Source organism: Bufo bufo, chromosome 3 (assembly GCF_905171765.1).
Source record: "Bufo bufo chromosome 3, aBufBuf1.1, whole genome shotgun sequence".
NCBI classification, from domain to species: Eukaryota; Metazoa; Chordata; class Amphibia; order Anura; family Bufonidae; genus Bufo; species Bufo bufo.
In genome coordinates this window covers 581,380,452-581,406,020 of record NC_053391.1, presented here as the reverse complement: position 1 = coordinate 581,406,020, position 25,569 = coordinate 581,380,452, and the positions used below count along the sequence as shown (strand labels likewise).

Sequence of the window (25,569 nt, the reverse complement as noted above, 5' to 3'; positions counted from 1 at the left end):
TTTGAAATGTTGTAATTCCATCTGGTGGAGACAGCGACTTTTAAAAACCTTATGGCGGTGGCTGTCCCACAGTACTTGGTTCCCAGCCACCACTATTTTTTCAGGCGAGCCATCCCTGCCCTGCACAACCAAGTGGCGGACAAAATTAGGTGTGCACCGCGCAATGCCATCTGTGGCAAGGTCCACATAACCACTGATACGTGGACCAGTAAGCACGGGCAGGGACGTATTTTTCTCCCTAACTGCACACTGGGTAAATGCAGTGGCGGCTGGACCTGAGGCGGATAGCAGTTTGGCGTATGCCCTTCCGCCACCGAGGATTGCAGGACGTTTTTCTTTGCCTCCTGTTGCCTCCTCCTCCGCTTCCTCCTCTACTACCTCCTCATCCAGTCAATGTAACACCTTCACCACCAACTTCAGCACAGCCAGTGGAAAACGACAGAAGGCTGTTTTGAAACTCATCTGTTTGGGGGAAAAACCCCACACCGCGTAGGAGCTGTGGACGGGCGTGGAACAACAGACCGATGAGTGGTTGGTGCCACTGAGCCTCAAGCCCAGCCTGGTGGTGTCCGATAACAGGCGAAATCTCGTAGCAGCTCTGGGCCTAGCCGGTTTGACACACATCCCTTGCCTGGCGCATGTGCTGAATTTGGTGGTGCAGAGGTTCCTGAAAAATTAACCCGATATGTCAGAGCTGCTGTAGAAAGTGCAGGCCATCTGTGCACGCTTGCTGCTAGCCTGTCTGTGCTGCAGAGTAACTTCGGCCTTACCGCTCACCGCCTCATATGCCACGTACCCAAAAGGTGGAACTCCACCTTGCACATGCTGGAGAGACTATGCAAGCAGCAGCAGGCGATAGTGGAGTTTCAGCTGCAGCACGCATGGGTGAGTCGCTCTGCGAAACAGCACCACTTCACTACCAATGAGTGGGCCTCCATGCGGGACGTGTGTGCCGTGTTGCACTGTTTCGAGTACTCTACCAACATGGCCAGTGCCGAAAACGCCGTCCTCAGTGTTACTATCCCACTTCTATGTCTCCTTGAAAAAACACTTCGAGCGATGATGAAAGAGAATGTGGCACAGGAGGAGGATGAAGAGGGATCATTTCAACGGTTATCAGGCCAGTCAGTCATAAGTGGCTCGGAGGGTGGGTTCCTGCACCAACAGAGGCCAGGTACACAACTGTCCAGCCAGGGCACAGTTCTGGAGGATGAGGAGGAGGAACAGTGTTCACAGAAGGTTGGCACCCAAAGCAGCTCATGGACATCACTGGAGCGTGGCTGGGGGATACAGAGGAAACAGACTATACACCTCCCACAGAGGACAGCTTGTCGTTGCCTCTACGTACTGACTGATGGGTCTGCCCCATTCAACTTCTGGGTCTCCAAATTGGGCACATGGCCTGATCTTGGCCTTTACGTCTTGGAGGTGCTGGCCTGCCCTGCAGCTAGTGTATTGTCCGAACATGTGTTTAGCACGGCAGGGGGAATGATCACAGACAAGCGCAGCTGCCTGTCCACAGCCAACGTGGACAAGCTCACGTTCATTAAAATGAACCAGGCATGGATCCTACAGGACTTGTCCGTACCTTGTGCTGAATAGACAAGTATACCGGCCGCACCCAGCCATTGTTATACTCCAGCGCACTTTCTCTTTGCATTCTCTTTTCTATTTCCCAATGTTTTGGGGTCTTCCAAAATTTATAAAAATTAATTTATAAAAATAAATAAATAAAAAAGGAAAAAAATAAATAGAAAATACAACAAACACAGTGTTGGCTACTTCCTCCTCCTCCTCCACCGCTTCTACCTACACCACCACGTTCACTGCCTCCTCAACCTCCTTCTCCACTTTGACCTCCGCCTCTTAGTTCAAGATTATTATTTTTTCTATTCTATGTTAGTTTATGTCATTTCCCCACATTTGTTTGCAGGGCAATTGTCCTGCTCTTACCTCTCATTTTGCTTCCTTTTGCAGCCCTCTAGCCATTACTATGACTATTTTACAGGCATTTTAGTGCCCCAAATTTCGGGTCCCCACTGACTTCAATGGGGTTCGGGTTCAGGGTCAAGTTCGGGTCCCGAACCCGAACTTTGAGACGAAGTTCGGCCTAACCCGGCGAACCCGAACTTCCAGGTGTTGGCTCATCCCTACCCCTGTATTTTCACACCCCCAGCACCATGTGTACACCATGTGTAGTGAGGAAGGATGGTCAGTATGGCCGACATGCTATTACCTTTACTTTCATCCTGTAGCACAACTGGAATTGTCTCTCTACAAAAAGAGTAAGTCTTCATTAGGAAGCGAACCTATAAAAAGACAGAATAACAATGCATCAGTAATTCATTTCTTATCGTATATGTAGGCCCTAAATAAAAGGAGTTGTCCAGGTTCAGAGCTGAACCCAGACATACCCTTATTTTTACCCAGGCAGCCCCCTGAGACTAGTATTGGAGCATCTCAAGGTCTCTTTTGTTTTTAATAACACACTGCCGGGCGGAAACTTCCGTCCGGCAGTGTTTGGTGACGTCACAGGCTCTGATGGACGGGCTTTAGCGCTGCCCTAGCCGTTTTACTGGCATGGGCAGCGCTAAATCCCGCCCATCAGTGTCGGTGACGTCACTGGGCTTCCTGGCATCCCCATGGAGAGCACCGGTACGTCACCAGATCTCCGAAAAATGCCTTTGCCCTGCGCGATTTAGTGCAGGGCAAAGGAGAGCATCGGAGCATGAACTGCTCCGATGCTCAAGTCAGGGGGGCTGCCGGGGTGAAAATGAAGGTATGTCCGGATTCAGCTCTGAACCCGGACAACCCCTTTAACTAAAGCAGACTCCAGCTGGATCCATTTTCATGCTATAAAATGTAAGGAGATAATAACAGTTTGGTCTTAGAGTTCACACTATGCTTGACAGCTCCAGATGTTACATGTGCAATGATCTAAAAATCTCACTGACATTTTCTGTTCTAGTGGTGTGGTCCTGTACCGCATTAAAATGCAAATTGTGGACAGCATACAGTCATTGTTTTATTTTCTTGGTGGTGAATTTGAGGGAGCAGTTGCACATTTTCTCTTCATAGGCCCTTCCCTGTGGCCATAAAAAGAAAAAATGTGAACCAAGGTTAGGCACTTGCTTGGTCTCTGAACTCACCTGTTCTAGAATGACGATGAAGCTCGAAGCTGGAGGCAGTGGGTAATGGTTTACCACATAGATGGGGAAAATGCAGAGTACACATGTCTGGCTCACAAGCAGGAATATCCCCAGACAGGTGGATAGCAGGAGCTTGTGCTTTGACTTTGGATACCAGGAGCCCCAGAAAGACAACACTTTGTAGGGCACCAGGAGCGAATATATGAACAGGCAGATCCATGACCAAACCACAGTCCCAAATTGACCAAAGGTATAAAACAGGAGATCAAACTCCAGAACTAACCTGATGATAGAAAACAAAACTCAGAGGACAAAGATATACAGAGATCTGCATCAAGAAAAGTGGGTAAAACAATAATAAAAAAAAATCATACAGAAAACCAATAGCATTATCTTCTCAGGGTGGACGGAAGCATGGTCTGTTATCAAGGTTGACTGCAAGGACCGTGTCCAAAAAGCTCCTCTCCTGGTATGTAGGTATGTGGTTCCTCAAACTCTACAACATGATAGAGGAACACACTTCCCAGCAGTAGGACAGGACATACTAGGAGCATTGGAGACAGAATAGGCTCACACACCGTCTATCATCCACACTGAAGCTCAAGATTCAGAAGGCAATGGCAGAGAATAGAAAAATCTGGACTCCCTATTGCTCTTTGCTCAGGAAGAACCACCCCAATAGGAAAACAAGCATTAGCCCCATAAGGTTCCTTTTGGGGTCCCCCCTTCCCAAGATGGTATTTTCCACCATAGATGCAAATGTTACTTTCTGATCTCGCCTCATATGTGGGGGCCTGCAACAGAAATTGATCTATATATAGATCCTTATTCTTTTCCCAAGCCCCATTACCTGAAGTATTCTGTGTGAATTAGTGTCTATGCATTGTCCCTCACAGCACTCTGCGACACTGTACAGGTTAACTCTCTCTTGCTCTGTTGGCAGGTGCTAGGCTGTAAGTAGGGATGAGCGAATCAACTTCAGATGAAACATCCGAAGTTGATTTGCATAAAACTTCATTAGAATACTGTACGGAGCGAGCGCTCCGTACAGTATTAGAATGTATTGGTTCCTATAAGACAAAGTTATTACTTTGTGAAGTCTCGCTGGACTTCGGGTAATAACTTCAGAAATGAATTTCTACTGTTAAAAACCTTTTACCGAACTCGGTTTCAGTTCCAAGTGGTACCTTGTAATGTTCAGGCTCCAAAACCTCGGAACCGAACTCGGCTTCAGTTCCAAGGTACCACTTAGAACCGAAGCCGAGTTCGGTTCCAAGTTTTAAAGTGGTTTTTCACTGCAATAATTAGAGATGAGCGAATTTTGAAAAAATTTGATTCGCCGGTTCACTGAATTTTTTGGGAAAAATTTGGTTTGATCCAAATTTATTTGCTGCAAATTACATAAAAAAAACTGCTATTTCCTTGCTGCAGAGAGCCTTTATAGGGGTGTACAACACTGTGCCTTGCAGTAACGCGCATAGAGAGTCTGCTGTGGGAGTGAAATAATACTGTGAGTCAATATGACATGCAGATGACAGGCGTCACTCTTAGAATCACTGCACACTTCACTTATTTGGGCAGTCACGGGGCCAAAACTGACTAAATAACTCAAGTATGAACTCAGACTTACAGGTCGATGTTAGCGCCAAGAAGAAGCGCACTCCTTTTACACCGTCGTCAGCTGATTCCACATAGCTGTCTACAGAACCTGTTCTATCAAACGCTTATACAAGTAGAGCCCCCGACAGAGTGGAGAGGGTGTCAGCAGTAAGTTTGTGTTGATGTCAACACAAAAACAACAACCTACAAAAAACTGATCCTGTCTGTGGAGCATACGCCTTCACTCGGTCAGCATTTGGTCAGTAATCCATCAGTGTTGCTAATGCCAAAAAAAGGAGTGGAACCAAAACAGAGATGATACAGTGCCTTGCAAAGGTATACACCCCCTTGACTTTTTTCGTGTCTTTGTGCCTCAACCTGGAATTAACATGGATTGTTTGAGGATTTGCATCATTTAGTTTACAGAACATTCCCACAACTTTGAAGATGTTTTTTTTTTTTTTTATTGTGAAGCAAACAATAAATAGGACAAAGTAACAGAAAAAGTCAATGTGCATAACTATTCACCCCCTAAAGTCAATACTTTGTAGAGCCACCTTTTGCAGCAATCACAGCTCCAAGTATCTTTGGGTAAGTATCTGTAAGCTTGCCACAACTTACCACTGGGATTTTTGCCCATTCCTCCTTGCAAAACTGCTCCAGCACCAAGTTGGATGGTTTGCACTTGTGAACAGCAATCTTTAAGTCTGACCACAGATTTTCTATTGGATTGAGATCTGGGCTTTGACTAGGCCTTTCCAACACATTTACATGTTTCCCCTTAAACCCCTCAAGTGTTGCTTTAGCAGTGTGTTTGGGGTCATTGTCCTGCTGAAAAGTTAAACCTCTGTCCTAGCCTCAAATCACGCACAGAGTGATGTAGGTTTTGTTCAAGAATATTCCTGTATTTAGCACCATCCATCTTTCCCTCAACTCTGACCAGTTTCCCAGTCCCGGCTGCTGAAAAACACCCCCACAGCATGATGCTGCCACCACCATGTTTCACTGTGTGGATGGTGTTCTTTGGGTGATATGATGTGTTGGGTTTGCGCCAGACATAGTGTTTTCTTTGATGGCCAAAAAGTTCAACTTTAATCTTATCAGACCAGAGTACCTTCCTCCATACATTTTGGGTGTCTCCCACATGACTAGGGATGAGCGAACCCGAACTGTATAGTGACACGGACCCGAACCCGAACATTTTCGTAAAAATCCGGGTTCGGGTTCGGTGTTCGGCGCTTTCTTGGCGCTTTTTGAAAGGCTGCAAAGCAGCCAATCAACAAGCGTCATACTACTTGGCCCAAGAGGCCATCACAGCCATGCCTACTATTGGCATGGCTGTGATTGGCCAGTGCACCATGTGACCCAGCCTCTATTTAAGCTGGAGTCACGTAGCGCCGCACGTCACTCTGCTATGATCAGTATAGGGAGAGGTTGCAGCTGCGACGTTAGGGCGAGATTAGGCAGATTAACTCCTCCAAAAGACTTCATTCTGTGATCGATCTGCAGCTGTGGATCATTGAAGTGCTATTATTGACTTGCTCACTTTTTTGAGGCTGCCCAGAGCGTTTTTAGATCACTTTTTTTCTGGGGTGATCGGCGGCCATTTTGTGACTTGTGGTGCGCCAGCACGAGCTATCACCAAGTGTATTTAACCATCGATAGTGTGGTTATTTTGTGCTATATCCTACATCAGCTGCAGGCTGAGCCTGTGTCACCGAAGTGCATTTAACCATCAACAGTCTGGTTATTTTTTGGCCATATACTACATCAGCTGCAGGCTGAGCCTGTTTCACCCAAGTGCATTTAACCATCAACAGTCTGATTATTTTTTGGCCATATACTACATCAGCTGCAGGCTGAGCCTGTGTCACCGAAGTGTATTTAACCATCAACAGTCTGGTTATTTTTTGGCCATATATTACATCAGGGGCAAGTTGAGCCTGTCACCCAGCGCCTAAAAAATAGACCTGACATTTCTATTCAACCAAATCTGCACAGTTTTAGCTGGTCAAGTTATTTGTAGTGACCGTCAAAGCAGACTTTTTGTTCTGGGTTGAAGCATTCCCAAATTTTCTATTCTGAAAATAACTAGTTTGTGGTATTTCAGGCCTACTTGAAATCTATCCCAAAAAGAAAATCTTACATTGAAGTTATTGATAGTATCATTCAAAAAAAACCTAAGACACACGCTAGCGTGCTGATAGAAGTGTCATTCTGTGATTAAACCTATAACTGTCACACAGCGCAAAAAAAAAACAGGTCTCACATCTTTATTCAACCAAATCTGCACAGTTTTAGCTGGTCAAGTTATTTGTAGTGACCGTCAAAGCAGACTTTTTGTTCTGGGTTGAAAAAGCATTCCCAAATTTGCCATTCTGAAAATAACTAGTTTGTGGTATTTCAGGCCTACTTGAAATCTATCCCAAAAAGAAAATCTTACATTGAAGTTATTGATAGTATCATTCAGAAAAAACTAAGACACACGCTAGCGTGCTGATAGAAGTGTCATTCTGTGATTAAACCTATAACTGTCACACAGCGCAAAAAAAAAACAGGTCTCACATCTCTATTCAACCAAATCTGCACAGTTTTAGCTGGTCAAGTTATTTGTAGTGACCGTCAAAGCAGACTTTTTGTTCTGGGTTGAAAAAGCATTCCCAAATTTGCCATTCTGAAAATAACTAGTTTGTGGTATTTCAGGCCTACTTGAAATCTATCCCAAAAAGAAAATCTTACATTGAAGTTATTGATAGTATCATTCAGAAAAACCTAAGACACACGCTAGCGTGCTGATAGAAGTGTCATTCTGTGATTAAACCTATAACTGTCACACAGCGCAAAAAAAAACAGGTCTCACATCTCTATTCAACCAAATCTGCACAGTTTTAGCTGGTCAAGTTATTTATAGTGACCGTCAAAGCAGACTTTTTGTTCTGGGTTGAAAAAGCATTCCCAAATTTGCCATTCTGAAAATAACTAGTTTGTGGTATTTCAGGCCTACTTGAAATCTATCCCAAAAAGAAAATCTTACATTGAAGTTATTGATAGTATCATTCAGAAAAACCTAAGACACACGCTAGCGTGCTGATAGAAGTGTCATTCTGTGATTAAACCTATAACTGTCACACAGAGCAAAAAAAAACAGGTCTCACATCTCTATTCAACCAAATCTGCACAGTTTTAGCTGGTCAAGTTATTTGTAGTGACCGTCAAAGCAGACTTTTTGTTCTGGGTTGAAAAAGCATTCCCAAATTTGCCATTCTGAAAATAACTAGTTTGTGGTATTTCAGGCCTACTTGAAATCTATCCCAAAAAGAAAATCTTACATTGAAGTTATTGATAGTATCATTCAGAAAAACCTAAGACACACGCTAGCGTGCTGATAGAAGTGTCATTCTGTGATTAAACCTATAACTGTCACACAACGCAAAAAAAAAAACAGGTCTCACATCTCTATTCAACCAAATCTGCACAGTTTTAGCTGGTCAAGTTATTTGTAGTGACCGTAAAAGCAGACTTTTTGTTCTGGGTTGAAAAAGCATTCCCAAATTTGCCATTCTCAAAATTGTGGTGAACGGGAACAATGAGGAAAACATCTAATAAGGGACGCGGACGCGGACGTGGACATGGTCGTGGTGGTGTTAGTGGACCCTCTGGTGCTGGGAGAGGACGTCGCCGTTCTGCCACAGCCACACGTCCTAGTGAACCAACTACCTCAGGTCCCAGTAGCCAGCAGAATTTACAGCGATATTTGGTGGGGCCCAATGCCGTTCTAAGGATGGTAAGGCCTGAGCAGGTACAGGCATTAGTCAATTGGGTGGCCGACAGTGGATCCAGCACGTTCACATTATCTCCCACCCAGTCTTCTGCAGAAAGCGCACAGATGGCGCATGAAAACCAAGCCCATCGGTCTGTCACATCACCCCCATGCATATCAGGGAAACTGTCTGAGCCTCAAGTTATGCAGCAGTCTCTTATGCTGTTTGAAGACTCTGCTGCCAGGGTTTCCCAAGGGCATCCACCTAGCCCTTCCCCAGGGGTGGAAGAGATAGAATGCACTAACGCACAACCACTTATTTTTCCTGATGATGAGGACATGGGAATACCACCTCAGCACGTCTCTGATGATGACGAAACACAGGTGCCAACTGCTGCGTCTTTCTGCAGTGTGCAGACTGAACAGGAGGTCAGGGATCAAGACTGGGTGGAAGACGATGCAGGGGACGATGAGGTCCTAGACCCCACATGGAATGAAGGTCGTGCCACTGACTTTCACAGTTCGGAGGAAGAGGCAGTGGTGAGACCGAGCCAACAGCCTAGCAAAAGAGGGAGCAGTGGGAAAAATCAGAACACCCGCCGCCAAGAGACTCCGCCTGCTACTGACCGCCGCCATCTGGGACCAAGCACCCCAAAGGCAGCTTCAAGGAGTTCCCTGGCATGGCACTTCTTCAAACAATGTGCTGACGACAAGACCCGAGTGGTTTGCACGCTGTGCCATCAGAGCCTGAAGCGAGGCATTAACGTTCTGAACCTTAGCACAACCTGCATGACCAGGCACCTGCATGCAAAGCATGAACTGCAGTGGAGTAAACACCTTAAAAACAAGGAAGTCACTCAGGCTCCCCCTGCTACATCTTCTGCTGCTGCCGCCTCGGCCTCTTCTGCTGCTGCTGCCGCCACCTCGGCCTCTTCCTCCGCCTCTGGAGGAACGTTGGCACCTGCCGCCCAGCAAACATGGGATGTACCACCAACACCACCACCTGCGTCACCAAGCATCTCAACCATGTCACACGGCAGCGTTCAGCTCTTCATCTCACAAACATTTGAGAGAAAGCGTAAATTCTCACCTAGCCACCCTCGATCCCTGGCCCTGAATGCCAGCATTTCTAAACTACTGGCCTATGAAATGCTGTCATTTAGGCTGGTGGACACACACAGCTTCAAACAGCTCATGTCACTTGCTGTCCCACAGAATGTTGTTCCCAGCCGCCACTACTTCTCTAAGAGAGCCGTGCCTTCCCTGCACAAACAAGTGTCCGATAAAATCAAGTGTGCACTGCGCAACGCCATCTGTGGCAAGGTCCACCTAACGACAGATACGTGGACCAGTAAGCACGACCAGGGACGCTATATCTCCCTAACTGCACACTGGGTAAATGTAGTGGCGGCTGGGCCCCAGGCGGAGAGCTATTTGGCGCACGTCCTTCCGCCGCCAAGGATCGCAGGGCAACATTCTTTGCCTCCTGTCTCCTCCTCCTCCTACTCAGCTTCCTCCTCCTCTTCTTCCACCTGCTCATCCAGTCAGCCACACACCTTCACCACCAACTTCAGCACAGCACGGGGTAAACGTCAGCAGGCCATTCTGAAACTCATATGTTTGGGGGACAGGCCCCACACCGCACAGGAGTTGTGGCGGGGTATAGAACAACAGACCGACGAGTGGTTGCTGCCGGTGAGCCTCAAGCCCGGCCTGGTGGTGTGCGATAATGGGCGAAATCTCGTTGCAGCTCTGGGACTAGCCGGTTTGACGCACATTCCTTGCCTGGCGCATGTGCTGAATTTGGTGGTGCAGAAGTTCATTCGCAACTACCCCGACATGTCAGAGCTGCTGCATAAAGTGCGGGCCGTCTGTTCGCGCTTCCGGCGTTCACACCCTGCCACTGCTCGCCTGTCTGCGCTACAGCGTAACTTCGGCCTTCCCGCTCACCGCCTCATATGCGACGTGCCCACCAGGTGGAACTCCACCTTGCATATGCTGGACAGACTGTGCGAGCAGCAGCAGGCCATAGTGGAGTTTCAGCTGCAGCACGCACGGGTCAGTCTTACTGCGGATCAGACCCACTTCACCACCAATGACTGGGCCTCCATGCGAGACCTGTGTGCCCTGTTGCGCTGTTTCGAGTACTCCACCAACATGGCCAGTGGCGATGACGCCGTTATCAGCGTTACAATACCACTTCTATGTCTCCTTGAGAAAACACTTAGGGCGATGATGGAAGAGGAGGTGGCCCAGGAGGAAGAGGAGGAAGAGGGGTCATTTTTAGCACTTTCAGGCCAGTCTCTTCAAAGTGACTCAGAGGGAGGTTTTTTGCAACACCAGAGGCCAGGTACAAATGTGGCCAGACAGGGCCCACTACTGGAGGACGAGGAGGACGAGGATGAGGAGGAGGTGGAGGAGGATGAGGATGAAGCATGTTCACAGCGGGGTGGCATCCAAAGCAGCTCGGGCCCATCACTGGTGCATGGCTGGGGGGAAACACAGGACGATGATGATACGCCTCCCACAGAGGACAGCTTGTCCTTACCTCTGGGCAGCCTGGCACACATGAGCGACTACATGCTGTAGTGCCTGCGCAACGACAGCAGAGTTGCCCACATTTTAACGTGTGCAGACTACTGGGTTGCCACCCTGCTGGATCCCCGGTACAAAGACAATGTGCCCACCTTACTTCCTACACTGGAGCGTGATAGGAAGATGCGCGAGTACAAGCGCACGTTGGTAGACGCGCTACTGAGAGCATTCCCAAATGTCACAGGGGAACCAGTGGAAGCCCAAGGCGAAGGCAGAGGAGGAGCAAGAGGTCGCCAACGCAGCTGTGTCACGGCCAGCTCCTCTGAGGGCACGGTTAGCATGGCAGAGATGTGGAAAAGTTTTGTCACCACGCCACAGCTAACTGCACCACCTCCTGATACGGAACGTGTTAGCAGGAGGCAACATTTCACTAACATGGTGGAACAGTACCTGTGCACACCCCTCCACGTACTGACTGATGGTTCGGCCCCATTCAACTTCTGGGTCTCCAAATTGTCCACGTGGCCAGAGCTAGCCTTTTATGCCTTGGAGGTGCTGGCCTGCCCGGCGGCCAGCGTTTTGTCTGAACGTGTATTCAGCACGGCAGGGGGCGTCATTACAGACAAACGCAGCCGCCTGTCTACAGCCAATGTGGACAAGCTGACGTTCATAAAAATGAACCAGGCATGGATCCCACAGGACCTGTCCATCCCTTGTGCAGATTAGATATTAACTACCTCCCCTTAACAATATATTATTCTACTCCAGGGCACTTCCTCATTCAATACTATTTTTAATTTCATTTTACCATTATATTGTGGGGCAACCCAAAGTTGAATGAACCTCTCCTCTGTCTGGGTGCCGGGGCCTAAATGTGTGACAGTGGCCTGTTCCAGTGGTGGGTGACGTGAAGCCTGATTCTCTGCTATGACATTAAGACAGATTCTGTGCTGACATAAGGCCAGATTCTCTGTTACGGGACCTCTCTCCTCTGCCTGGGTGCCTGGGCCTAAATGTGTGACAGTGGCCTGTTCCAGTGGTGGGTGACGTGATGCCTGATTCTCTGCTATGACATGAAGACAGATTCTGTGCTGACATAAGGCCAGATTCTCTGTTACAGGACCTCTCTCCTCTGTCTGGGTGCCGGGGCCTAAATGTGTGACAGTGGCCTGTTCCAGTGGTGGGTGACGTGAAGCTTGATTCTCTGCTATGACATGAAGACAGATTCTGCGCTGACATAAGGCCAGATTCTCTGTTACGGGACCGCTCTCCTCTGTCTGGGTGCCGGGGCCTAAATGTGTGACAGTGGCCTGTTCCAGTGGTGGGTGACGTGAAGCCTGATTCTCTGCTATGACATGAATACAGATTCTGCGCTGACATAAGGCCAGATTCTCTGTTACGGGACCGCTCTCCTCTGTCTGGGTGCCTGGGCCTAAATGTGTGACAGTGGCCTGTTGCAGTGGTGGCTGACGTGAAGCCTGATTCTCTGCTATGACATGAAGACAGATTCTGCGCTGACATAAGGCCAGATTCTCTGTTACGGGACCGCTCTCCTCTGTCTGGGTGCCTGGGCCTAAATGTGTGACAGTGGCCTGTTCCAGTGGTGGGTGACGTGAAGCCTGATTCTCTGCTATGACATGAATACAGATTCTGCGCTGACATAAGGCCAGATTCTCTGTTACGGGACCTCTCTCCTCTGCCTGGGTGCCTGGGCCTAAATGTGTGACAGTGGCCTGTTCCAGTGGTGGGTGACGTGAAGCCTGATTCTCTGCTATGACATGAAGACAGATTCTGCGCTGACATAAGGCCAGATTCTCTGTTACGGGACCGCTCTCCTCTGTCTGGGTGCCGGGGCCTAAATGTGTGACAGTGGCCTGTTCCAGTGGTGGGTGACGTGAAGCCTGATTCTCTGCTATGACATGATTACAGATTCTGCGCTGACATAAGGCCAGATTCTCTGTTACGGGACCTCTCTCCTCTGCCTGGGTGCCTGAGCCTAAATGTGTGACAGTGGCCTGTTCCAGTGGTGGGTGACGTGAAGCCTGATTCTCTGCTATGACATTAAGACAGATTCTGTGCTGACATAAGGCCAGATTCTCTGTTACGGGACCTCTCTCCTCTGCCTGGGTGCCTGGGCCTAAATGTGTGACAGTGGCCTGTTCCAGTGGTGGGTGACGTGATGCCTGATTCTCTGCTATGACATGAAGACAGATTCTGTGCTGACATAAGGCCAGATTCTCTGTTACAGGACCTCTCTCCTCTGTCTGGGGGCCGGGGCCTAAATGTGTGACAGTGGCCTGTTCCAGTGGTGGGTGACGTGATGCCTGATTCTCTGCTATGACATGAAGACTGATTCTGCGCTGACATAAGGCCAGATTCTCTGTTACGGGACCTCTCTCCTCTGCCTGGGTGCCTGGGCCTAAATGTGTGACAGTGGCCTGTTCCAGTGGTGGGTGACGTGAAGCCTGATTCTCTGCTATGACATTAAGACAGATTCTGTGCTGACATAAGGCCAGATTCTCTGTTACGGGACCTCTCTCCTCTGCCTGGGTGCCTGGGCCTAAATGTGTGACAGTGGCCTGTTCCAGTGGTGGGTGACGTGATGCCTGATTCTCTGCTATGACATGAAGACAGATTCTGTGCTGACATAAGGCCAGATTCTCTGTTACAGGACCTCTCTCCTCTGTCTGGGTGCCGGGGCCTAAATGTGTGACAGTGGCCTGTTCCAGTGGTGGGTGACGTGAAGCTTGATTCTCTGCTATGACATGAAGACAGATTCTGCGCTGACATAAGGCCAGATTCTCTGTTACGGGACCGCTCTCCTCTGTCTGGGTGCCGGGGCCTAAATGTGTGACAGTGGCCTGTTCCAGTGGTGGGTGACGTGAAGCTTGATTCTCTGCTATGACATGAAGACAGATTCTGCGCTGACATAAGGCCAGATTCTCTGTTACGGGACCGCTCTCCTCTGTCTGGGTGCCGGGGCCTAAATGTGTGACAGTGGCCTGTTCCAGTGGTGGGTGACGTGAAGCCTGATTCTCTGCTATGACATGAAGACTGATTCTGCGCTGACATGAAGCCAGATTCTCTGCTATGGCATGAAGAGACTGATTCTCTGCTGACATGAAGCCAGATTCTTTGCTATGGCATGAAGAGACTGATTCTCTGCTGACGTGAAGCCAGATTCTCTGCTATGGGACCTCTGTCCAATTGATATTGGTTCATTTTTTTTTTTTAATTTTAATTTTAATTCATTTCCCTATCCACATTTGTTTGCAGGGGATTTACCTACATGTTGCTGCCTTTTGCAGCCCTCTAGCTCTTTCCTGGGCTGTTTTACAGCCTTTTTAGTGCCCAAAAGTTCGGGTCCCCATTGACTTCAATGGGGTTCGGGTTCGGGACGAAGTTCTGGTCGGGTTCGGATCCCGAACCCGAACATTTCCGGGAAGTTCGGCCGAACTTCTCGAACCCGAACATCCAGGTGTTCGCTCAACTCTACACATGACTTTTCGCAAACTCACAACTTGCCTTTTTGTTTTTAGCTTAAACTAATGGCTTTCTTCTGGCCACTCTGCCATAAAGCCCTACTCTATGAAGCGTACGGCTTATTGTCGTCCTATGTACAGATACTCCAGTCTATGCTATGGAACTATGCAGCTCCTTCAGGGTTACCTTAGGTCTCTGTGCTGCCTCTCTGATTAATGCCCTCCTTGCCAGGTCTATGAGTTTTGGTGGGCGGCTGTCTCTTGGCAGGTTTGCTGTTATGCCATGTTCTTTTCATTTGGTTATGATAGATTTGATGGCACTCCTGGGGATCATCAAAGATTTGAATATTTTTTTATAACCTAAACCTGACTTGTACTTCTCAACAACATTGTCCCATACTTGTTTGGAGAGTTCCTTGGTCTTCATGGCAGTGTTTGGTTAGTGATGCCTCTTGCTTAGGTGTTGCAGCCTCTGGGGCCTTTCAAAAAAGGTGTGTATATGTAATGACAGATCATGCGACACTTAGATTGCACAGTAGACATAATTGGGGTCATTTATCAAAATGGTGTAAAGTAGAACTGGATTTCCAAAAGAGCTGTCAAAAATGAAAGGCAGAATCTGATCGGCTGCTATGTGCAACTAAGCCAGTTCTACTTTACACCAGTTTGATAAATTACCCCAAATGTCCTTATAGTGTCCACAACAGTTATGTCCCCTAGAGTGCCCCAATAATAATAACACCCTATATTGTGTCCCAGGTAATAATCCCTGTATAGTGTCCCCAGAAATAATAGAATTGTCCCTACAGTGCCTCCCTAATAACAATGCCCCCTAAGATTCCCCCATATAGTCATTTCCCCCACACTGCCCCTCCACAGTAGTTTCCCCCACACTGCCCCTCCACAGTAATTCCCCCCACACAGTAGTTTCCCCCACACTGCCCCTCCACAGTAATTTCCCCCAATAACAACACCCTCACACAGTAATTTCCCCCACACTGCCCCTACACAGTAATTTCCCCCACATAGTAATTTCCCCCACACTGAACCCCCACAGAGTAATTCCCCCACACAGTAGTTTCCCCTACACAATAGTTTCCTCCACATTGCCCCCACATAGTAATTTTCTCCACACAGTAATTTCCCCCAAAACATAGTAATTTGCCCCACACAGTAGTTTCACCCACATTGCCCCATATAGTAATTTGCCCCCCACATAGTAATCACTCCCATAATAATTTGCCCCCACATAGTAATTCCTCCCATAATAGTTTGCCCCCACACAGTATCCCACCTTAATATTTTTCACCCACATGTCCTCCTGTGTGCCCCGCACATTTCCCCCAAAGTTGGCACATAAAGTAATAAAAAGGAAGAAAAAAAACACCTAAAAGCTAAATACTCACCTGCGCTTGCAGAGGAGAGGAAGGTGCGCACACTTCACTGTGCTGCTGCATCCCGGCACAAGCGCACACACGATGACGTAATCATGCACGCCTGCGCCGGAATTTCACTACTGCATAGGCCTCAGGCGGTGGTGTGCGCTCCTGTGCCCCGTCGCAGTATTTGGACGTCAGCGCTCCAGCAATGAGCGCTTCCATCTGTATTGATGGAAGCGCTCATTGCTTCTGGCACCCCCTGAGAGCCAGCTCCTGGGGCGGACCGCACCCCCCGCCCCCACCTGGGCACGCCACTGACAGTTCCTATGTTTGTGTGTTAAAGACAAAAGCAGAGTTATTTACAGTGACTTCATGTTTGGATGTCATATAACTGTTATATATTTTGTTCACAGAAGCAGAAAAGATAATATGCCTTTAAGATTCATTATATGGATGTGAGGTAAGCTCAATGACACGGCAGAAACAACAGAAAGCATAGAGTTAAACTGTTGTTGCTGGGCAGGAGTCTAGACCAATCACAGCCAGCCTCACACACAGCAGGAGTGTTAACCAATCACAGCCAGCCTCACACACAGCTTGTGTGGAAAATTCCCCTAGCAGGAGCTGCTAGAATCATTACACCAGATTACAGAAGCTGAACAGACATTCACTCCACTAAGAGCTGTGTTTTATGGGAGCAAGAGTCCAAAATAGTTCCACCAAACCAAATTGCAAACCAAATTCAAATTCCATATTGCAATCCAAATTGCATAATACCATACCAGATCATACTCAACCAATCTGCAAATAGTTACTGCTAACTGCATACTACAAATTGCAACCAAATTCAGCATGTAGAACTATTAGTTAGACCTCAGATATACCTCTCAGAGAGATCATAAAGTGCTTAAATGACTTAAAGTGAGAGTACAGATACTGAAGAGAGAAATATCTCCACCATTTTATGTTGAATGAAAAGATTGAACAGTTGAACCACCATCTTATGCATACCGCCATTTTATGAATCTTTATGCAACACGTGTTTTGTACATGGACTATCTGCTGTGGAGGGGGCATTGTTATGTATGAAGAAAAGTTAAAGTTAAGTTAAAGAAGTTATTTCAAGCATTTGGTGTGCTCTTTAAACCTACTGCTTTCATAGAACGCGCTAGAGGAATTTCAGAGTAATAGACAGTCTGGTTAGACTAAAAAGTCAAAAGATATCAAAATTCTTCTAATGCCAAAGCGCAAAAGGCACTTGATAGTGCTGTGCCTGCCACAGTGGAACCATTACCCTCAGATGGCGAAGCGATAGCGCTCCTCAACTTGCACAGAAAAGAGCGCATTAGAGCAGCGGAGCGCCAGCATATACCGCCGCGCAGCAACTGTTCCCTGAGTGAGCAAGCAAAGACACTTCAGCGGAGCTACCATAGAGAAGTCTGCACAGAGCATCGCAAGTCTGCACAGAGCATCGCAAGTCATCATAGAGCATCGCAAGTCAGCGCAGAGCATCGCAAGTCAGCGCAGAGCATCGCTTCATCAAGAAAAGACACGTCTCCTTTAAGAAAGACATTTGTTCCTGCTCTTCAGAATAAGGTCAGAGTTTTCCTTATTACGTATCATTGCACATAGGTTTTGGTACAAAGTGAAATTTTCGTGTTTAGGAATAAAAGACAAAAGGACAGTTTGTAATACACTGATTCTTTTGCATTAAAAGCGAAAGTCATTTATTGCCTGCATTTATTGCTGTTACATTTAAAGTGAAAGCCATTTATTTCTGCATTTGTCAATATTGCATTTAAAGTGAAAGGCATTTTATTATTATTATTGATTGTTATATCATTTAAAGTAAAATGGCTGAGCCTAGTATTACCATGCCACTGTTAGAGGATACAAAGATACAGTAGATAGAGTAGAAGTTAAAGAGCAAGGGAACCTGTCTGAGGTAGAAGAGTCTGATGCAGCATTAGTCTTGCCTCGAACAAATATAGCCCAAACAGATGAACTAAGACGTTCATCACGTGCCAGAAAATCGACCTCAAAGATGCTGGAAAATTTGGAGCAAGAAGGAGCATTAAAAGAGATAAAGTTCGCCTGGATGTATGATAGGTGGAAATCATACATTAAAGACTTTCGTAGAAAGCTAAAGCAAGAAAGTATAAAAAGGAACTTGAGTGATATGGTAAAGACGGTAGAAGAATCTGAATCAGAGCTTATGGCAGCATATGTCAACCTGCGGTCGTTTACGACACCTTCCCAGGATATTGTAAGGGACATAGACACATGTACTGCTGTCACTAAAGATTTGTTAAAGCTCATGAGAGAACTATTATCTGTAGAAAACTATGATGAAGTTAGAGCAAGAAGTAGAATGAATGAGCTTTTTATGAGAGACTATGCTAGGTCCTTAGGTGGTACCACAATCTCAAGTGTGACTTCCTTTACTAGCAGAAGTGCCACCCAGATATCAGAGTCCTCAAATACTTCAGCCAAAAGAAAGGAATTAGCTGAACAACTTGCTGTCAAGAGAGCAGAGATTGAGATTAAGATGGAGCCTGCTAGCGAGGCGCAGCGCCAACTGATGGATGAAAAGGAAGCTGAAAAGGATGCACAATGCAATTAGATGGAAGATGAAATGCAGGCACAGCGCCATCAAATGGAAGCTAAAATGGAAGCACAGCGCCAACAGATGAAAAGTCTGAAAAGGCAGAAACAAGTTAAGATCATAGAAGCCAGACTCAGAGTACATGAGGAAGATATGAGTCAGAGTAGTCATAGGTTCAAATCTGTACTAAGTGAAAAAACAGACTCCTACTTTCCCTCATACGCCCAGGAGAATGGAAGGAAATCTCCAGCTTGTAGTGAGGAAATAAGTCATTATGCTTCCATCCCTGCTCAGAAAAACAAATAGAGGCCTAGTCCAATGTTAGAAAAAAGGTGTGTGAATTTACCCTCTATCTCTACCGGAAAACATGAAGAAAGGGACTCACCTAATTCAGAACTAAGTGAGAAAATTGAACCGGATGATTATATTCCTAGATGCCAAGGCAATGCTCAGGAGAATGTTACAACCATTGTCCCAGTAAGACCACAGAGAACAGTTCTAGCTAGACTTCCTGTTCCGAAACCTACTGTATTTTCAGGAGACGTACTGAAGTTCATAGAGTGGAAGGCAAGTTTTGAGATTATCATTGAGCATCATTGCTTCAGTCCAGTTGACAAGTTATTCTACCTTCAGAGATATGTTGGTGGGGAAGCCAAGGAAGTTTTTGAAAGTGACTTCTATAGAAAAGACGAAGATGCCTACAAGCAAGCTTGGGGAAAATTGAATGCAAGATATGGTCATCCTTTCTTAGTACAAAGAGCCTTTGGAGAGAAACTGAATAACTGGCCTAAAATAGGTCCTAAAGAACACTTAAAACTCCAAAAATATGCTGACTTCCTGCTAGCATGCAGCAATGCCATCCCACATGTACGAGGACTAGAAGTACTGAACGATCTAGAAAACCACAGGAAGCTAACTAAGCTACCTGAAGCAGCGGCTTCTAGATGGTATCGCTATGTGACTAAACATTTTGATCTAGATAAGGACTTCCCAAGTTGTAAAGAGTTCTCTGAGTTCATCAATAAGGAAGCACGGATAGCATGTAATCCAGTAACATCATCTTACGTCTTAAAATCCTTAGAAGAAAGGCCTGTGAGAGATATAAGACGCGCAAGAGCAACTAGCTTTGCAACCAACACAGCAGCTAAAGGTCCAGATACCTAAGAGAGCAAGTCCAAAGTCACTACTGGGATCATTCAGTAGAGAGACAGAACTGACAAATCTTCAGACTACCTTCAATACACAAGTGCCAACAATTGAAGAAGTCCCCAAATGAAAAGAAAAGGTTTGTACTGGAAAACCAACTGTGTTTTGGATGTCTAAGAAAAGGCTATGTTACTAAGGAGTCTAAGAAAAAGGCCACATGCAGCGTTTGCAAACGATGCCATCCTACACCACTACATGGAGAACGTTCAAAGAAGGATACATCCTCAATACATAAAGATACTGAGGAAGGAAATAAAGTATCGGTATTCTCTTGCAGAGTGAGGGAAGGAGAAAGCAATGGCACATCAATGGTTATACCAGTTTGCATTTCAAATCCTAAAAGGAGGAACAAGAAGGTATACGCCTATGCGCTACTGGATGCCCAGAGTGATGTCACCTTCATTGATCAATCTGCAAGAAATGACAAGTGGCTACAGAACCAGTGACGCTCAAACTCACCACAATGACAGGGAGAGACACATTAGTGAACAGTAAAAGGGTCAAAGGACTGAGAGTTAGAGAACTTCATTTAAACTTCACATTAGTTCTACCTCCGGCTTATACAAAAGATGATATACCTCTAGATCGAGAACGTATCCTACCCGTGAAACAGCCAATAAATGTGAGCACCTATCTGTCATATCTCATGAAATGTCCCACTGAAGGAGTTTGGTGTTGGACTGTTGATAGGCTACGATTGTCCCGAAGCCTTGGTACCACGAAAGGTAATCACAGGAGGAAAGGGTGAACCCTACGCTGTTCAAACTGATCTAGGATGGGGTGTTGTTGGAGGAAAACAGCAGATCGCAAACTTAAGACAGGTGACAGGATTGTTTCATTGAATATTTGTCCAAGAGTTACCAACTGCAAATCCAGCAAAAGTAATCAAGATGCTTGAATCCGACTTTGCAGACATAAGTTCTAAAGAAAAGAGTGTATCCCAAGAAGACACAAAGTTCGCACACACTCTAGAAGAAAGTATTCATCAGAATCAACAAGGTCATCTTGAAATGCCCTTACCTTTTAGAGAACGACCTCGTCGGCCAAATCTTGTCCTAGCAAGATTGAAATGTTTGAAGAAAAGGATGGGAAGAGATCCCAAACTCAAGAATGATTATTTGAAATTCATGGAAGGCATCCTCAAAGAAGGAAATGCAGAGAAAGTTAATAATCAACCTAAAGATGGAGAAGTGTGGTACATCCCACATCAAGGTGTTTGCCACTCAAAGAAACCAGATAAGATTAGTATAGTGATGAGCGGTAGGGGTCATATTCGAATTATCGATATTTCATGAATATTTTGTAGCATATGCGTTGAATATTCGCGAATTCGAATATTCGTTATATTCTATATATTTTTTTATTTGAAAAATCGGCATGGTAATAATTGCGTAATATGCGAATATTAAGCGATCATTACAGGTGTGGGTCAAAAACAAATATATAGCACTATAGAATTTAGTGCTATATATTCGTTTTTTAGAATATTTGTAATTTTTTTCCATCTGAACTCATTTTCACTTTAAGGACCAGTCCATTTTTTGCTGATACCTCTTTTCTTTGTGAAAAATTAAAAAATTTCATGAAAAATTTAGCATTTTTCTAACTTTGAAACTCTCTGCTTGTAAGAAAAATGAACATGCCAAATAAATTATATATTGATTCGCATATTCAATATGTCAACTTTAAAAAATGTGGTGGGGGGGGCAAGCTGCAGCATCCCTGGGGCGTCGGGGGTCTCACAGCTAAGGGTGCTGTGGACCCCAGACACCCTCAGATCCGGGTGTTGCACACACAAAAAAACTTTTTTTTTTCCACTCTCCCTGCCTAACTAAAGCTCCCCCCACTGAGATTGTGAAAACTCAGATCCGATGGTATATTCAAACCCCCAGGCGTTCCCATGGTGACGGGGACGCTTATCGGGGAGGAGTATGCCAAAGACGAATATTCTAAAAAACAAATATATTTGATATAGTGCTATATATTTGTTTTTTAGAATATATACGTCATTTTTCCCATCTAAAGTCATGATTCCTCCCTGCTTAAGTTGCTTGTGTGCCAATGACTCATTGGCCCACAAGCAAGAAGCAGGGAGGAATCATGTTTTCAGAAGTTAAAAAATTTACGAATATTCGATATAGCAAATATATAGCACTCTATTCGAAATATTCGCGAATTCTCGAAGTTGCGATATTCGAGATAAATATTTGTAATTCGAATATTCGCGCTCAACACTAGATTAGAGTAGTATTTGATTGCTCAGCAAAGTATGATGGTGTTGCATTGAACGATCATTTACTAAAAGGACCAGACATCTCGTCTGCCGAATGCAGGGGCCGCGCGCATACGCAAATGATTCACAGCGATCCAGCCTCTTCTTTCATTCATAGAGGCGCACGGTGCCGGGTGGCTGCGCATGGGTTGATCTTTATTCCTTTGTGCCCCGTCTAAAACAGAGCCGCGAAAGATCAGCGCCGGGCGGCCGCGCATGCATGGATCTTTATTCCTTTGTGCCGCGTCAGGCTACTTCTCAGAGCCTCCTTAGTGCCTTCATCTGCAGGAGCAGAGGGCTAGGAGCAGAGGACAGGAGGCAGGATGGGGTCAAGCTCTGGACAGCAGCATGCCTGATCCGGGGGGCTCCAGCAATGGAGCTGTGGGGGATTTTTGGCTGCTCCCTTCTGGTTGTGTTCATAGTGGCTGCTGCATTATTGAATGGAGGGACACAGAGGGAATGAAATTGAATGGAGGGACACAGAGGGGATGACATTGAATGGAGGGACACAGAGGGGATGACATTCTGAAGTGGAGGAACACAGGGGACGCCATTATGGAGTGAAGGGACACAGAGGGAAGGACATTATGAAATGGAGAGAATGGAGGGACATTGTGTCCCCTGTGTCCCTCTACTTCATAATGTCCTCCCCTCTGTGTCCCTTCAATCCATAATGGCATCCCCTGTGTCCCTCCATTCCATAATGGCGTCTCCCCTGTATCCCACCATTCCATAATGGCATCCCCTCTGTGTCCCCTCTGTGTCCTTCCACTCCATAACGTCTTCCCCCTATGTTGCTCCATTCCATAATGGAGTTCATCCTGAATTCCTTTATTGTCCTATATTGCAATATTGTTGGTGGATTTGGTGGTGCATTTATTCAAATAAAAATGATACTCACCTATTTTTAAGTTGTCCCGGTCCTCCGATACTTCTCCGGCACATCCTCTCTCTCCACTTCTGTCTCCGAAGTCTTCGGGCGGCCGCACATGCTCTGATCTTCATATACGCTAATCTTCAGATACAGCTCTGCTACATCTGTCTTCCTCTACACTACCAGCATTGTGTTTAAATCACTTTATATACAGCTCTACTACATCTGTCTTCCTCTACACTACATTTCATTCTTGGTGTCTAATTCATGAAACTCAGTTTCTCTCCATTCCATATTGTTTTCCCCTGTGTCCCTCCACAGGACATTATGAAGTGGAGGTCCTGGTAGTGTAGAGGAAGACAGATGTAGAAGGGCTGTATCGGAAGCTTTTTATCCACAATGCTAGTGGTGGAGGGGGAGACAGATATAGCAGGGCTGTATCGGAAGCTTTTCATCCACAATGCTAGTGGTGGAGGGTGAGACAGATGTAGCAGTGCTGTATAAGAAGTTAATCAGCCACATTGCTAGTGGTGGAGACAGATGTAGCAGGCTGTATCGGAAGCTTTTCATTCACAATGCTAGTGGTGGAGGGGGAGAGAGATGTAGCAGTGCTGTATAAGAAGTTGATCAGCCACATTGCTAGTGGTGGAGACAGATGTAGCAGAGCTGTATCGGAAGCTTTTCATCCACAATGCTAGTGGTGGAGGGGGAGACAGATGTAGCAGTGCTGTATAAGAAGTTGATCAGCCACAGTGCTAGTGGTGGAGACAGATGTAGCAGAGCTGTATCGGAAGCTTTTCATCCACAATGGTAGTGGTGGAGGGGAGACAGATCTAGCAGAGCTGTATATAAAGCTGCTGAGCAACAGTGCTAGTGGGGGAAGGGAATAGACAGATGTAGCACAGATGTATATGCGCGGTTCAGACACAGTGCTGGTGGCAGAGAGAAATAGACAGATGTAGCAGAGCTATATAAAGCTGTTCAGCCACAGTGATAAAGGGGGAAGGGAATAGACAGATGTATTAGAGCTGTATATGTGGCGGTTCAGACACAGTCCTGGTGGTAGAGAGAAATAGACAGATGTAGCAGAGCTGTATATAAAGCTGTTCAGCAACAGTGCTAGTGGGGGAAGGGAATAGACAGATATAGCAGAACTGTATATGCGGCAGTTCAGACACAGTGCTGGTGGTAAAGAGAAATATACAGATGTAGCAGAGCTTTATATAAAGCTATTTAGCCACAGTGCTAGTGGGGGAAGGGAATAGAAAGATGTAGCAGTGCTGTATATGCAGCGTTTCAGCCTAAGTGCTGGTGGCAGAGAGAAATAGACAGATGCAGCAGAGCTATATAAAGCTGTTCAGCCACAGTGCTAGTGGGGGAAGGGAATAGGCAGATGTAGTAGAGCTGTATATGCAGCGTTTCAGCCTCAGTGCTGTTGTGATAGAGAGATAGACAGATGTAGCAGAGCTGAATATGAAGCTGTTCATACATAGTACTAGTGGGGGAAGGGAATAGACAGATGTATTAGAGCTGTATATGCGGCGGTTCAGACACAGTGCTGGTGGTAGAGAGAAATAGACAGATGTAGCAGAGCTCTATATAAAGCTGTTCAGCAAGAGTGCTAGTGAAAGAAGGGAATAGACAGATGTAGCAGGCTGTATATGTGGAGGTTCAGACACAGTGCTAGTGGTAGAGAGAAATATACAGATGTAGCAGAGCTGTATATAAAGCTGTTCAGCCACAGTGCTAGTGGGGGAAGGGAATAGACAGATGTAGCAGAGCTGTATATGCAGCGTTTCAGCCTCAGTGCTGTTGCGATAGAGAGATAGACCGATGTAGCAGAGCTGTATATGAAGCTGTTTAGACATAGTACTAGTGGGGGAAGGGAATAGACAGATGTAGCAGAGCTGTATATGAATCTTTTCAGACACAGTGCTAGTGGGGGAGTGGAATAAAGATGTAGCAGAACTGTATAGATAGCCATTCAGCCAAACTGATGTGAGGGGACTGGGGAAGACACATGTAGCTGTGCTGTATATGCATCAATACAGATACATAGTGTAAGGTTAATACACAACTGTAGTACAGCTGTAATGGAAACAAATCTGCATCAGTGCTGGTGGGTGGGGGTTGGTCATGTTTTATAGGAGTCAAAAGCACAGTTTATAAGTCTACTAGCTAACATGCTTTTGGGCTAATGTATAATATGGAATTATATTTTTTTCTGCCTAGAATGGGTTTGTAAAAGATAAGACTGAGATTTTGTGTGTAAAACTGTGCATGACAGCTACATGTTACTGTACACTGAGGTCACTGACCATAGCTCTCTGAGTGATGATTACCCAGCAGGGGGGAGGGGCCTCACAGACACTGCAGGCTGCCAGACTGATGACTCATTCTCTCCACATGAATGAGCACGCAAGGACTGAGTTCTCAGTCATAAGCAGGCGTGGCCGGCCTTCACTCAAACTGCCTAAGCCCGCCCAGCCTTAGCAGCAGGAAACCAGGAAGTGAACAGCAGAGCTGGCTGAAGGTGAAGGGAATACCCCTTTAAGTCTGATTACATACAGCCACCACCTGGCAAGTTCACCAAAGAGGATCTATATGCTAAAAAGAGATGGCGAAGAGTTCAATATCTATCAGAACAGTTTTGGAATAGATGGAGGAAAGAGTACTTATCCAATCTGATGCTAAGAAGTAAATGGCAA

At 46.1% G+C, this 25,569-nt stretch overlaps 1 protein-coding gene across 1 annotated transcript in view; it reads right to left on the bottom strand.

The window, feature by feature from the left end:
- The window catches only part of LOC120993919 (sterol O-acyltransferase 2-like), an 88,411-nt gene extending 65,419 nt beyond the window's left edge, over nucleotides 1–22,992 (bottom strand). The window contains exons 1-3 of the mRNA XM_040422382.1: nucleotides 22,889–22,992; nucleotides 3,150–3,432; nucleotides 2,237–2,309 (exon numbers count right to left, since the gene is read on the bottom strand). Coding sequence (XP_040278316.1) covers nucleotides 2,237–2,309; nucleotides 3,150–3,432; nucleotides 22,889–22,992 — 460 coding nt within the window. The remainder of the gene's footprint in view (nucleotides 1–2,236; nucleotides 2,310–3,149; nucleotides 3,433–22,888) is intronic.
- Nucleotides 22,993–25,569: the final 2,577 nt, after the last annotated feature.